Source organism: Pseudophryne corroboree, chromosome 12 (assembly GCF_028390025.1).
Source record: "Pseudophryne corroboree isolate aPseCor3 chromosome 12, aPseCor3.hap2, whole genome shotgun sequence".
NCBI classification, from domain to species: domain Eukaryota; kingdom Metazoa; phylum Chordata; class Amphibia; order Anura; family Myobatrachidae; genus Pseudophryne; species Pseudophryne corroboree.
The window spans coordinates 114,748,729-114,764,219 of NC_086455.1; the positions used below are offsets into that span (position 1 = coordinate 114,748,729).

Here is a 15,491-nt window from a genome sequence, read left to right on the forward strand (position 1 = left end):
TTAGTTGCATTCCAAAGCAATTAGGCAGGAGAACCATGTAGAGCCCTATTCAGGCAAGAAGAACACACATGCACACCCTTCCGTACAAGAAGGAAGAGGTTTAGTGAGTAGAAAGATCCTCAAATCAGGTGAGTCAGGGTGGGATCCCTGTGGAACCTGTGGACATAGGAGAAATACCATTATCAATGGTAAGTTTTTACCATAACGTATATTTCTCTAACGTCCTAGACTAGAGGATGCTGGGGTCCACATTAGTACCATGGGGTATAGACGGGTCCACCAGGAGCCATTGGCACTTAAGAGTTTAAGGGTGAGGGCTGGCTCCTCCTTCTATGCCCCTCCTATCAGACTCAGTTTAGAAAATGTGCCCGGAGGAGCCGGTCACAGCTAGGGGAGCACTCCTGAGTTTTCCTGGAAAAAGTTTAGTTTAGAGTTTTTATTTTACAGGGAGGCTGCTGGCCTCCCTGCAGCGTGTTACTAATAGGGGGAGCAGTGTCCGCCCTGCGGGGTCTGAGCCACTGACTCCGCTGACTGGACACTGAGCTTCAGAGGGGCTGATCGGTCTCCGCCGCAGGGGCACCGCTCACCCCAGCAGCATGCCGCCAACCCCTTACAGAGCTGAAGAAAGTTGTGAGTTAGTCACCGACCCCCCTAGCAAGCGGGGCGCCGGTGTGAAGATGGCGGCAACAGGGGTGGGAGTGCGGTATTAACTGCGCTCCCGGATGGTACCAGCGGAACACTGTGCGGCACGGTGAGGGGAGCTCTGGGCCAGCGCTTACCCCTCAAACTTGGTCAGCAAGCATGTCGGGCCCCAGGGATCCAGCCAGCAAAACTCCTCAGACCAAAATTTGAACACAGTTGAGCGGGAAGACAGCGCCGGGAAGGGGGCGGAGCTTCTCCTCAGAGTGGATCTGCAGCGTTCCAGCGCCAATTTCCTGCATGCTGCAAGCAGAAGGAAGATCCTGATCCCTCCACAGCAGCTCCAGTTACTGTACCGGTACCAGGGGGTTGTAGAAGGGGGGGGCTAAATACTTGACTGTGTGTCCTATTAAGGAGCACAAGTCAGCGCTGGTAAGAGGTTTCTCTTTGTATAGAAAGCGCTGGTGTGGGTTGGCTACAATCTCTGTCTATCTCTTGCCATTCTTGGGGGGGGGGGGGGGGGGTATTTGGTGGTCACTAGCAGCAATGTCCAGAGATACAGTGTCATATGCTGCTGAAGATTTATCCTCTCAGGATGATCCCATTTCATGCAATCAGTATAGCACTGGTTTAGCACAGATTCCAGCAAGGGAACCAGAGTGGTTTTCCTCCATCAGGACTTGGATTTCTCAGATTTCTGACAGGGTTACCAGTAATGAGTCGGCAACCCCGGTCTTACAGTCCTCTATGGCTGTGTGGCCCTTGTCAGGTACCTCAGGTCACCACGCTATATACCCCCACAAACGTGCGCTTGTGCAGGAAACACAAGACGACACGGATACCGATTCTGACACTACAGATGGTGACGGGGATGTGTTGCAGGGGTCCACATCTCTTGCAAGGGGGGTACAGTTGTTGATAGAGGCTATCCGGGATGTGTTAAATGTTAATACCACACCGGTGCAGGTTGAGGAGGCTTTCTTCACTGAAAACAAGAAAGCCTCGCTAACCTTCCCTGCGTCAAAAGAGCTGACTGCTCTATTTGAAAAGGCCTGGGTGAATCCTGAAAAGAAGTTTCAGATTCCTAAGAGGATTCAGGTAGCTTTCCCTTTCCCCGAGGAGGATAGGAAAAAGTGGGAAAAACCGCCAATTGTTGACGCATCTGTATCTAGACTCTCAAAAAAGGTGGTTTTACCGGTACCGGGATCTACGACCTTAAAGGAGTGGGCAGATAGAAAAATTGATAATACTCTGAAATCAGTGAACACTGCTTCAGGGGCCATTTTACGTCCCACTATTGCTAGTGCATGGATTGCAAAGGCAATAGTGAAGTGGTCGGCTGCCTTGCTGGAGGATTTGGATACGATGGATAGGGATGAGGTTGCATTGTATTTACGCAACATTCATGATTCTGCAGGTTTCATGGTAGAATCCATGAAAGACCTGGGTTCCATGGCTGCGGGAATTTCTTCCATGTCTGTTTCAGCTTGTCGGGGACGGTGGCTCCACCAGTGGTCGGCCGACGCGGAATCCAGAAGAAGTGTGGAGTCGCTACCCTATACAGGCCAGGCTCTCTTTGGGGAAGCCCTAGACGCGTGGATTTCTACCGCTACAGCGGGTAAGTCTCCGTATCTTCCCTCAGCAGCTCCTGCTCCGAAGAGATCCTTCTCCTCAGCTACGCAGCAGTCCTTTCGACCCAACAATACCAGAAAGGCCAAGTCATTCAATACCTTCTTCAGAGGAGGTAAGGTTAAGTCCAAGAAACCTGGCGCTGCAGGTTCCCAAGAACAAAAGCCTGCTTCAGGTTCCCCTAAGTCCTCCGCATGACGATGGACGGGAGGGCCCGGAGGTGGGGCCTGTGGGAGCGAGACTCACACAGTTCAGTCAGGTCTGGGTCTCCTCCAGCCTGGATCCCTGGGTGGTAGATATTGTCTCTCAGGGATACAGGTTGGAATTTCAAAGTCTCCCTCCTCATCGGTTTTTCAAGTCGGGCTTACCAACTCTGTTGCAGGACAGCACAGTGCTACAGGACGCTGTCCAAAAGCTGGTGGAGGCACAAGTCATTGTGCCGGTACCACCGCACATGCTGACAAAGGGTTACTATTTGAACCCTTTCGTGGTACCGAAACCAGATGGTTCGGTCAGGCCTATCCTGAATCTAAAGTCGTTGAACCCCTTTCTAAGGGAGTTCAAGTTCAAGATGGAGTCTCTCAGGGCGGTGATAGCAGGTCTGGAAGAGAGGGAATTCCTGGTATCCCTGGATATCAAGGATGCGTACCTTCACATTCCAATCTGGCTGCCTCTCCACGGCACCGAGGGTGTTTACCAAGTTGATGGCGGAGATGATGATGCTACTCCGAAAACAGGGTGTGAACATCATTCCTTATTTGGACAATCTCCTGATAAAGGCATCGTCCCGGGAAAGGTTGTGGCAATCCATTGTTCTCACAACACGGCTGCTTCAGTCACGGCTGGATTCTGAATTTTCCAAAGTCACATTGGAACCGACCCGGAGATTGTCGTTTCTGGGAATGATCCTGGACACGGAAGTACAGCGGGTGTTCCTTCCGCGGGACAAGGCGTTGGTGATCCAATCCATGGTCAGGGATGTCTTGAAGCCACCCCGGGTGTCGTTCATCAATGTATTCGACTATTGGGAAAGATGGTGGCCTCCTACAAGTTTATCCAGTACGGGAGGTTTCATGCTCGGACCTTTCAACTGGACCTCCTGGACAAGTGGTCGGGATCTCACCTCCACATGCATCAGAGAATTCGTCTGTCGCCAAGGGCGAGGATTTCACTCCTATGGTGGCTCCATTTGCCTCACCTGCTGGATGGCCGCAGGTTCGGCATTCAGGACTGGGTCCTGCTAACGACGGATGCGAGCCTCCGGGGCTGGGGAGCAGTCACTCAAGGGGTGACCTTCCAGGGAAGGTGGTCAAGCCTAAAAGCCGGCCTGCCCATCAACATTCTGGAACAAAGAGCCGTCTACAACGGTCTTCTTCAGGTGGCCCCTCTTCTAAGAAACAGGGCCATTCAAGTACAGTCGTACAACATAACAACAGTGGCTTACATAAACCGACAGGGCGGAACGAAGAGCAGGGCGGCGTTGTCAGAGGTCACCAGAATACTCCTCTGGATGGAAAAGCGCACGTTGGCGCTGTCAGCCATCTTCATTCCGGGAGTAGACAACTGGGAAGCAGACTTCCTCAGCAGACACGATCTCCATCCGGGAGAGTGGAGCCTCCATCTGGAGGTGTTCAAGGGGGGGGACAGATCTTTGGGGTCTACCCCAAATAGACATGATGGCCTCTCGTCTCAACAAGAAGCTTTGGCGTTATTGTTCCAGGTCGAGGGACCCTCAGGCAGTGGCGGTGGACGCCCTGGTGTCTCCGTGGGTGTTCCAGTCAGTGTACGTGTTTCCACCACTCCCAATCATCCCAAGAATCTTAAAGCTCATAAGGAGAACAAGGGTTCAAGCGATCCTCATTGCCCCAGACTGGCTTGGTACGCGGACCTTCTGGATCTACTGCAAGAAGAGCCGAGGCCTCTTCCTCTTTGGGAAGACCTGCTGCAACAGGGTCCGTTCGCCTATCAAGACTTACCACGGCTGCGTTTGACGGCATGGAAGTTGAGTGCCTGATTCTTGCTCGGAAAGGTATTCCGAAAGAAGTGATTCCTACCATTATACAGGCTAGGAAAGGGTAACAGCTAAACATTACCATCGTATTTGGAAGAAATATGTCTCTTGGTGCGAGTCCAAGAGTTTCCTGCAGTGGAATTTCAACTGGGGCGTTTCCTCCTCTTCCTGCAGGCAGGAGTGGATATGGGGCTGAGATTGGGATCTGTGAAGGTCCGGATTTCAGCCCTGTCCATTTTCTGTCAGAAATAATTGGCTGCCCTCCCGGAGGTTCAGACCTTTTTGAAGGGAGTTCTGCATATCCAACCTCCCTTTGTACCGCCTACGGTGGCTTGGGACCTTAATGTGGTGTTGCAGTTTCTCCAGCAGTCAGATTGGTTTGAGCCTCTACAGGAGGTGGTGCTCAAATTCCTTACATGGAAGGTGGTCACTTTGTTGGCCTTAGCTTCTGCTTGGCGTGTCTCTGAGCTGGGGGCTTTGTCATGCAAAAGCCCTTACTTGATCTTCCATGAGGATAGAGCTGAGCTCCGGACTCGTCAGCAGTTCCTTTCAAAGGTTGTGTCGGCATTTCATATCAACCAACCTATTGTGGTGCCAGTGGCTACTGACCCCTCGATTACTTCAAAGTCCTTGGATGTCGTGAGGGCTCTGAAGGTTTATGTGAAGAGAACTTCTCGTCACAGGAAATTGGACTCTTTGTTTGTCCTATACGATCCCAAGAAAATTGGGTGTCCTGCTTCTAAGCAGTCTATTTCTCACTGGATTAAGTTCACTATCCAGCATGTCTATTCTACGGCAGGACTGCCGTGTCCAAAATCTGTTAAGGCCCACTCTACTCGTAAGGTGGGGTCTTCTTAGGCGGCTGCCCGGGGTGTCTCGGCAACGCAGCTTTGCCGAGCGGCAACTTGGTCGGGGTCGAACACGTTTGCAAGGTTCTCCAAGTTCGATACTTTGGCCTCTGATGATCTGAAGTTCGGTCAATCAGTTCTGCAGGAGCCTCCGCGCTCTCCCTCCCGTTCAGGGAGCTTTAGTACATCCCCATGGTTCTAATGTGGACCCCAGCATCCTTTAGGACGTTAGAGAAAATAGGATTTTGGTACCTACTGGTAAATCCTTTTCTCGTAGTCCATAGAGGATGCTGGGCGCCCGCCCAGCACTTCGTTTTCCTGCTTATGTTATTTGGTTCAGTACACTTCGTTTTGTTGCGTACTGCATAGTTACTGGGTAAATAATGTTTCAGCCGTTTGCTGATTAGTTCAAGCTAGTTGACTTGACGTGCCTTGTATGTGTGAGCTGGTATGAATCTCACCACTATCTGTGTTAAGTCCTTCTCTCGAAGTATGTTGTCTCCTCGGGCACAGTTTCTACACTGAGTCTGGTAGGAGGGGCATAGAGGGAGGAGCCAGCCCACACTCTCAAACTCTTAAAGTGCCAATGGCTCCTGGTGGACTCGTCTATACCCCATGGTACTAATGTGGACTCCAGCATCCTCTACGGACTACGAGAAAAGGATTTACCGGTAGGTACCAAAATCCTATTTTCTCCAGCTGGGTCCACAGGTTATCCACAGGATAACAATGGGATTTCCCAAAGCAATTTAGTGGTGGGGACGCTCCCGATTGGACAGGAGAACCTTACGCCCGAATTCAGCGTCATGAGAGGCAAAAGTATCCAAGGCTTAATGTCTAATGAATGTGTTAATGGAAGACCATGTGGCTGCCTTATATATCTGTTCTGATGAAGCACCATGTTGTGCTGCTGAAGGACCTACCTTACGTGTAGAGTGAGCAGAGACATTAGCCGGAACAGGGAGATCAGCTCGAGAATATGCTTCTGAAATCGTCACTCGAAGCCATCTTGCTAGCGTCTGTTTAGTAGCAGGCCATCCTCTCTTATGAAATCCGTAGAGAATGAAGAGAGAATCTGTCTTTCTGATGGCACTGGTACGATCCACGTAGATCCTTAATGCCCGGACTACATCCAGCAACGCTTCTCCCGCAGAAAGTCCAGATATCTGAAAAGACGGGACTACAATTTCTTCATTAAGGTGGAATTTAGATACCACCTTCGGAAGATACCCAGACCTAGTTCTGAGAACTGCTTTATCTGGATTAAAAAAAAAAAATCAGAAAAGGAGAACGACAAGACAGCGCTCCTAAATCTGACACTCTTCTAGCGGATGCCATAGTCAGTAGAAAGAGAACTTTAGCTGTCAACCATTTAAGATCCACTTTATTAAATGGTTCAAACGGAGCAACTTGAAGAGCTTTGAGAACTAAAATTAAGTCCCAAGGCACTGTAGGAGGAACAAAAGGCAATTGAATGTGCAGCATTCCCTGGAAATAAAGTACGCACATCCTGTAAATTGGCAATTTTCTTTTGGAACCATACAGTTAATGCTGATACTTGTACTCTCAAGGAAGCCACCTTCAAACCCTTATCCATTCCTGCTTAAAGGAATTCTAAACCCTGGAAACTTGGAAAGATTTTGGGTCTATATTTCTTTCACTGCACCAATAAATATAGGCATGCCATATTCTGTGCTAAATGCGAGCTGAGGAGGGTTTTCCTTGCTGAGCATAGTTTGAATTACCTGTTGTGAGAATCCTCTTTACTTCAGGATAGAGGTTTCAAGAGCCACGCCGTCAATGATAGTCGATCCAGATGCCTGTGATAACAAGGACCCTGCAACAGTAGATCTGGCCGTTGAGGGAGCAGAATTGGCGCATCCATCGACATCCTCTGCAGATCTATGTACCCATGCCTTCTGGGCCAAGTCGGAGCTATTAAAATCATGGCACCTTTTGCTTGTTTTATTTTCCTCACCACCCTGGGTAGCAGGATGATCGGAGGAAATGGATATGCCAGTTGAAAGTCCCATTTCACTGACAAGGCGTCCACAAAGATCGCTCCGGGATCCTTTGTTCTTGACCCATATGCTGGCACTTTGTTGTTCAGACGGGACGCCATGAGATCTATCTCTGGCAAACCCCACTTGTCTACCAGAGTCTGAAATACTTCCGAGTGTAGAGCCCATTCGCTTGCTTGAATGGTGTGTCGACAGAGAAAATCTGCTTCCCAGTTTAGGACTCCTGGAACGAACACTGCGGACAATGCTGGATGATGGAGTTCTGCCCACTTTAGTATGTGACTTACCTCCTTCATTGCTTTTTGGCTGTGAGTTCCTCCCTGATGGTTGAGGTACGCTACTGCCGTTGCATTGTCCGAGCGGATCTGGACTGGTTTTCCTTGCAGAGAGTCCTTTGCCTGAATCAGTGCCATGTATATGGCCCGAAGTTCCAACAAGTTTATTGGCAGGCAACTTTCTTCTTTGGTCCATTGTCCCTGGAACCATAATTTTCCGGACACTGCTCCCCAGCCCTGTAGACTGGCATCTGTTGTCAGGATGTCCCAATCTGATATCCAAAAGGGTCTCACCTTGTCTAGATGGTATGTCTGTAGCCACCAGGTTAATAACTTTCTTACCTTTTCTGAAAGTACTATGGTCTGTTTCTTTATTGTCTGATGTACTTCATTCCATCTGGGCAGAATCAGACACTGCAGAGGTCTTGAGTGGAATTGTGCCTACTCCACCATGTTGAACGTTGACACCATCAAACCCATCAGTCGCATCACTGCGTGGATTGATATCGTTTGACTGTGTAACAACGCCCGAGTCCTTAACTGCACCTTGGATATCTTGTTCCGAGGTAAAAATGTTTTATGCAGACTTGAATCCAATACAGCCCCCAAATGAATCATCTGTTGTGACGGAATCAGAGATGACTTTGCCCAATTTTTGAGCCATCCGTGCTCCTGTAGACAAGCTATTGTCTGTTGGAGATGGCCCAGGAGCAATTCCTGGGATTGTGCTAGGGTTAAAAGGTCGTCGAGGTATGGAAAAATTCTTATTCCCTGCTAACCCAAAGGGTAAAGCCTGGAACTGAAAATGCTGCTGGAGGATGGCGAACCTGAGATAACACTGATGAAACAGTGCTATAGGAACATGTAGTTAAGCATCCTGTATATCCAGGGATACCATATAATCCCCTGGTTCCATGGCCAAAACTATGGAGCGTAACGTCTCCATGTGGAACCACGGTACCCAAATGTATTTGCTTAGCATTTTGAGATTGAAAGTGGGCCGAAACGACCCATTTGGCTTCTGAACCAAAAACAGGTTGGAGTAAAAACCCTGTCCCTGTTGTGCAGGGGGTACTGGAATAATTACTCCTGACTGAAGCAATTTCTGAACTGCTTCTTGCAGGGCTCTGGCCTTCGCCTCTACCCGAGATGGGCTGGTGCAGAAGAACCTTCGAGGAGGCTGCTTCTTGAAAGGGAAAACATAAACCAGAGATACCGCTTCTTGCACCCAGGCATCTGTTGTAGACTGCTGCCATATCTGTGCAAAATGAAGAAGTCGGCCCCCTACCCTGGGGTTTCCCAGGCGGAGGACCGCACCATCAGGCTGATGGCTTATCTTCTGGTTTGGAAGCTGGCCCTCTGGTGGCCCAATGCTTCTTTGCCTTACCAAACTTATTATATTGGGGCTGCTTACGTTCACTTTTTCAGTTTGCTTTTCCTTGCGACCGAAATGGCCGAAAAATCAGACCCTTAGGCCTGGGATTATATGTGGCAGGAAACCGGACTTTCTTGGATTCCGCTTCTGATTATCTGTCAATTCCTTATCAAACAGAATATTCCCAGCAAAAGGCAAAGATTCCAGAATCTTTTTTGATTCTGAATCAGCTTTCCATGTACATAACCAAACTGCTCTACGAGCAGCTACTGTTAAGGCTGATGCTTTAGAAGCAATCATACCCATATCTATTGCTGCTTCTTCCAAGAATACTGCAGCCTGTTTCATGTGAGCTATATGGGATTCTTGCTCCCTAGAAGGTGCTGAAAGCCCATCTTCTAGTACCTCAGCCCATTCAGCTACTGCTTTTGCCATCCAAGCTGAAGCCATAGCTGGCCTTATGACTGCCCCCGACAGAGAAAATATGGTTTACAAAAACCCATCCGCTCTCCTGTCAGTAACATCATCTAATGACGTTGACGGCAAAGGCAATATAGATTTTCGCAGTAATTGAATGACATGCGTATCTACTTTAGGAGGTCCTTCACACAGTCCCCAGTTGGAAAAGGATAATTTTAATCCAATTTTCTGGGAATTCTGTATTTTTTATTGGGTGTAGCCCAAGCTTCTGCCATGATTTCTGTCAGCTGATCTGATCCTGGAAACTCTATCCTGTTTTGGGACATTTAAACACAGGTGCCTTAGTTTTTAACACAGGCTCTGCTGAATCCTTTACGGACAGAATAGCCTTCATTGCTCTAATTAATTCAGCTACATCCACTGAGCTGATACCCTCTACCTGTTCTTCGTATGCTGAAGCAGAGTAGATAGAGCTATCATCTGATGTATCATCCTGTGTAGCCTGTGAATTTGATGATTTATTTACACTCGGTTTATCAGCTTGTTTCATTGGAGAAGCTGTTGGGGATATACTGTAGGAAGGGAGCTGCATGTATGGGTTAATAGTGTACCCTACTCCTGGTATTGAAGCTGTAGGAATTACCCGTTCAGCTATACTGGACAAGGTCTGTGCAAACATTGCCCAAGGTGGATCTACCTGACGTTGAACAGGGATCTGCCTTGTAATCTGCTGAAAAGCAAAACAATTTGCACATAAACCATCCTGTACCAGATCCTGAGAGGATAATACCGTTTTGCAGGACAAACATGATATGAGTGTTGGTGTTACTGTCAGTGTAACCTCGTCACTTTTGCCACTTTTAGACATGATAAATAATCAGCACTTCCACGGTGTACTACACAATTTGTGACTGTAATCACTTACCCTTTAAAGTGATATCAATCTGACCCTACCCATGTACCAGCATTGAGGCTCAGGAGAAACCACTGACAAACATATATAAAGTAAGCAATCACACTAGCAGTCAGTCACATGTTATATATCAGTCATATGAACATATTATCAACTACAAACATATTTCAAAGTATGTAGGAGTACATATTACTGCATTCTGTTCTATATAGATCTTAACGTATTCAGCCGCAATGCAAAGAAAACCACAGTAATGTACACAGACTCATATGCAATGGGCACTAAACTTAACTATTCACACTAACAAAAGTAGATAGAAATTTAGTGCTGTATTATCCGTACTCAGTAGAGTGGGATACAGGGAGACTCACCTCACTTCCAAGATCGATCAATACGTTAGCGAACGCTGAGTGGATCCAGACGCTACTAGTGTACACTGTTGCTCTGGGAACTTTAGGTGAACACAAACGCACTGTGCACACAGACGCTCCGGTCACATAGACGCCTGTACTGCGACCGGGTCTCCTTGCGGTAGCTTTTTAGTGAACACAGACGCAGCAGCCTATGCTGCGACCGAGACCCCTCGTGGTAGCGTCTGAGACGGAAGTGAGGCAACAGTTCAAGGCGGGAGACCCACGGAAACTGGTCATGAACTGAAGGGAGGGGCGACCAGGAGTGTGTCCGACTCCTCACCGCTGACATCATACTATTTCTGGTGCCTTATGATCCCTAAGGCCTAGCGCTGGAGCACCCATGGTGGCGGCGCGCCAGCTACTGTTTGGTAGTCTCCTCCCAAAACAGTGAGGCTGTGTCCGTATTCCCCTTCTAAGTGGAACCGATGCCTTACCTTCTCCCCGTGCTCCTGCCACAGCCTGGTCACGTCTGCTGGACCTGCTAGATATCCGACAGACGCCCGTCGAGACAGCACTTGTACCGTGGGTAAGCGTTGTTGCAACTCGGCGGAGAGTTGTTGGAGCGACTCATTCCAATATGTGTATAAGTCGCTGTTAGGAAAGATCACTAAAAAACATAGTAAGACCATAAAAAATAAAATAAGAACGCTAAGGGCTGCCAAAAACAGCAGCCCTCTGACCATGGTCCGGCTTCTGCCGCACCAAACAAAAAACTGATTTGCCTGAGCCAGTGGGCGGGGATATATGGACGGGCCCGTTGCATCCTGGGAGGACTGAAAGCTTGTGATCGTTTGGTGCCAATCCGCTATCGCTCCATCATATCCCATTGTTATCCTGTAGATAACCTGTGGACCCAGCCGGAGAAATATAAATTATAATAATAAAGAATAATAATAATAAACTTATCCAAGAAGCCTTTTTATATGTGTCCAGTACAACCTAGTCTGTATTAAATAGCTTACACACTGAGCTAATGTGCTTTAATTGTCAAGCAGCATAAATGAAACTAATAGATTAGCTTTAAGTATCATTTGAAAAGAAAATATCTCACATTCTCCATGGCTTGGTTCTCTGATCCAACCATCGCCTCCACTGGCAGGAAGCCTCGCAGATCATCAGCAATACCGTGCAGAAGAACGTCAGCATTACTTGGGGTTAATTTTTCTATGTCACCTAGACAATAAACAATGACTGTTACAGTCCTCATACAACTAGCCTCAATATACTAACATAGTAACTAAAGTTGAAAAAAGACAATCGTCCATTGAGTTCAACCTATTTGTGGTCTGCTATGCAGTCTTGTAATAGGACTAGTTATTTTTATGTTAGGACTAGTTAAATTAACTATAATGCGTGCCTACGCACCATAACCCTGAATATCTTTATCCAATAGGAATTTATCTAACCCATTCTTAAAGGTGTTGACTGAGTCCGCAGTTACTAATCTCTCAGGCAGGGAATTCCAAACACGTATTGTCCTTACTGTGAAAAAACCTTTTCGCCTCAATGGCCCTCATTCCGAGTTGATCGCTCGCAAGGCGAATTTAGCAGAGTTGCTCACGCTAAGCCTACGCCTACTGGGAGTGTATCTTAGCTTCTTAAAATTGCGACCGATGTATTCGCAATATTGCGATTACAAACTACTTAGCAGTTTCAGAGTAGCTTCAGACTTACTCGGTATCTGCGATCAGTTCAGTGCTTGTCGTTCCTGGTTTGACGTCATAAACACACCCAGCGTTCGCCCAGACACTCCCCCGTTTCTCCGGCCACTCCTGCGTTTTTTCCGGAAACGGTAGCGTTTTTATCCACACGCCCCTAAAACGCCGTGTTTCCGCCTAGTAACACCCATTTCCTGTCAATCACACTACGATCGCCGGAGCGAAGAAAAAGCCGTGAGTAAAAATACTATCTTCATTGTAAAATTACTTGGCGCAGTCGCAGTGCGATTATTGCGCATGCGTACTAAGCGGAATTTCACTGCGATGCGATGAAAATTACCGAGCGAACAACTCGGAATGAGGGCCAATGTGCGGAAACTCCTCTCTAACCTAAGCGAGTGACGAGATCTCTGTGCTGGTCTTATAGAAAACAGGTCCCTCCCAAGCTCTGTGTATTGACCCCTTATATATTTGTAGATGTTGATCATGTCCCCTCTTAGTCTCCTCTTTTCCAATGTAAACATGCCGAGCCTTGCAAGCCTTTCCTCGTATTCCAGCGTCTCCATGCCCTTTATTAGTTTGGTCGCCCGCCTCTGAACCTTTTCTAGCTCCATGATATCCTTTTTGTAATATGGTGCCCAACATTGCACACAGTATTCAAGATGTGGCTTCACTAGTGATTTATATAATGGGAGTATAATACTCTCGTCACTTGCATCAATTCCCTGTTTTATGCATGCTAATATCTTATTAGCCTTCTTTGCTGCACTCCTACTTTGGGTACTGCTGCTTAATTTGTTATCTATGTGAACCCCTAAGTCTTTTTCCAGTACAGAATCCCCTAATATTACCCCATTTGGTATGTAGGTGTAATTTTTGGTCTTGCCCCCACAGTGCATTACCTTACACTTGTCTGTGTTGAATCTCATTCTCCATTTTGCTGCCCATGCTTCCAGTTTAGTTACATAGAAACATAGAATTTGACGGCAGATAAGAACCACTTGGCCCATCTAGTCTGCCCCTTTTTTTTTATCCTTTAGGTAATCTCAACCCTTTTTGAACCTTAATTCTTTGTAAGGATATTCATATGCCTATCCCAAGCATGTTTAAATTGCTCTACAGTCTTAGCCTCTACCACCTCTGATGGGAGACTATTCCACTTATCCACTACCCTTTCTGTGAAGTAATTGTTCCTTAAATTTCCCCTGAACCTCCCCCCCTCCAGTGTATGTCCTCGAGTTCTAATACTTCTCTTCCTTTGAAGAATGTTTCCCTCCTGAACTTTGTTAAGACCCTTGATATATTTGAAAGTTTCTATCATGTCTCCCCTTTCCCTTCTCTCCTCCAAACTATACATGTTAAGATCTTTTAGCCTTTCCGGGTACGTTTTGTGATGTAGGCCATGCACCATTTTAGTTGCCCTTCTTTGTACACTCTCTAATGTATTTATATCCTTCTGGAGATATGGTCTCCAGAACTGGACACAGTATTCCAGATGGGGCCGCACCAATGACCTATACAGTGGCATTATCACTTCTTTTTTCCTGCTACTGATTCCTCTCCCTATGCAACCAAGCATCTGACTTGCCTTTCTCATTGCTTTGTTGCATTGCTTTACTGCCTTCAAGTCACTTGAAATAGTGACTCCTAAATCCCTTTCCTCCTCAGTAGTTTCCATTATAGTACCCTTGATACTATATTTAGCCTTTGGGTTTTTGAGATCCAAGTGCATGATTTTGCATTTTTTAGCATTAAACTGTAGTTGCCACGTTCTTGACCATTTCTCAAGCCTAGCTAGGTCATCAATCATTTGTTTTACCCCTCCCGGTGTGTCTACCCTGTTGCATATCTTTGTATCATCTGCAAAAAGGCATACCTTCCCTTCAATACCATCTGCAATGTCACCAACAAAGATATTAAAGAGAACTGGACCAAGTACAGATCCCTGGGGTACTCCACTGGTAACATTTCCCTCCATAGATTGCACTCCATTAACTACAACTGTCTGTTTCCTATCCTGCAACCAGGTTCTTATCCATTTAACTGTTTTATAATCCACCCCCACGCTTTCAAGTTTATTTAGCAGTCTGCGATGTGGGACAGTGTCAAATGCCTTACTAAAGTCTAGATATGCTACATCTACAGCTCCCCCTTGATCTATTATTTTCGTCACAGAGTCAAAAAAGTCAATAAGATTTGTTTGGCATGATCTACCACCAGTAAATCCATGCTGTTTTGGATCCTGTAAGTGATTTGATTTAAGATATTCCACAACTCTTTCTTTTAATAGTTTTTCCATTACTTTCCCCACTACTGATGTAAGACTTACTGGTCTGTAGTTACTTGCTTCTTCCTTGCTTCCACTTTTGTGCAGTGGAACTACATTTGCTCTTTTCCAGTCCTCTGGAATGGCACCTGTATTTAGTGACTGGTTAAATAATTCTGTTAACGGTGTAACCAGCACATCTTTTAGCTCTTTGAGTATCCTTGGGTGTATCCCATCTGGTCCCATTGATTCATCCACTTTTAGTTGTGAAAGTTCTGTTAGGACCTTCTCCTCTGTAAATGTACTTTCATCTACCTTATTTTTATGAATGTCCTTGCAACTTAACTGTGGCCCCATCCCTTCTTCTGTAGTAAATACTGAGCAAAAATAATTATTTAGGTGATCTGCTATTGCCTTGTCTCCCTCCACCAAATTCTCACTCTCTGCTTAAGTCTTATTATTCCTCCATTTGATTTTCTCCTTTCACTTATATACTTAAAAAAAGTTTTGCCCCCTTTATCTACTGACTGGGCCATTTTTTCCTCAGCTTCTGCCTTTGCACGTCTGATCACTTTCTTAGCATCCTTCCGTCTGTCAAGATACACCTCTTTGTCATTATTATTTTCAGTCTGTTTGTATTTCCTAAAAGCCATCTTTTTTGCTTTCACACTAGTTGATACTTCTTTTGTGAACCGCACTGGCTTCCTTTTCCTGGTGCTTTTCCTAACCCTTTTGATACAAAGATCAGTTGCACTTAGTATTGCACTTTTCAGTTTTTCCCACCTCTCCTGCATTCCTTCCAAGTTCCACCAGTCCGCCAATGAATCACTTAAACATCTCCCCATTTTTGCAAAATCAGCATTTCTAAAATCCAACACCTTTGTTTTTGTGTGACAGGAGTTGGATCCTGTCTTTATACTAAACCATACTGCTTGATGATCACTGGATCCCAGGTGCTCACCCACATATATGTCGGATATCCTATCACCATTTGTAAGAAGTAAATCTAATATTGAATCTTTG

General features: G+C 46.5%; 1 protein-coding gene across 4 annotated transcripts in view; it reads right to left on the reverse strand.

The window, feature by feature from the left end:
- The window catches only part of LOC134980882 (uncharacterized), a 165,609-nt gene that overhangs the window by 99,521 nt on the left and 50,597 nt on the right, over window positions 1-15,491 (reverse strand). For all 4 annotated transcript variants that reach the window (XM_063947885.1, XM_063947887.1, XM_063947884.1 and 1 more), the window contains exon 2: window positions 11,596-11,717. In XM_063947885.1, coding sequence (XP_063803955.1) covers window positions 11,596-11,717 — 122 coding nt within the window. The remainder of the gene's footprint in view (window positions 1-11,595; window positions 11,718-15,491) is intronic.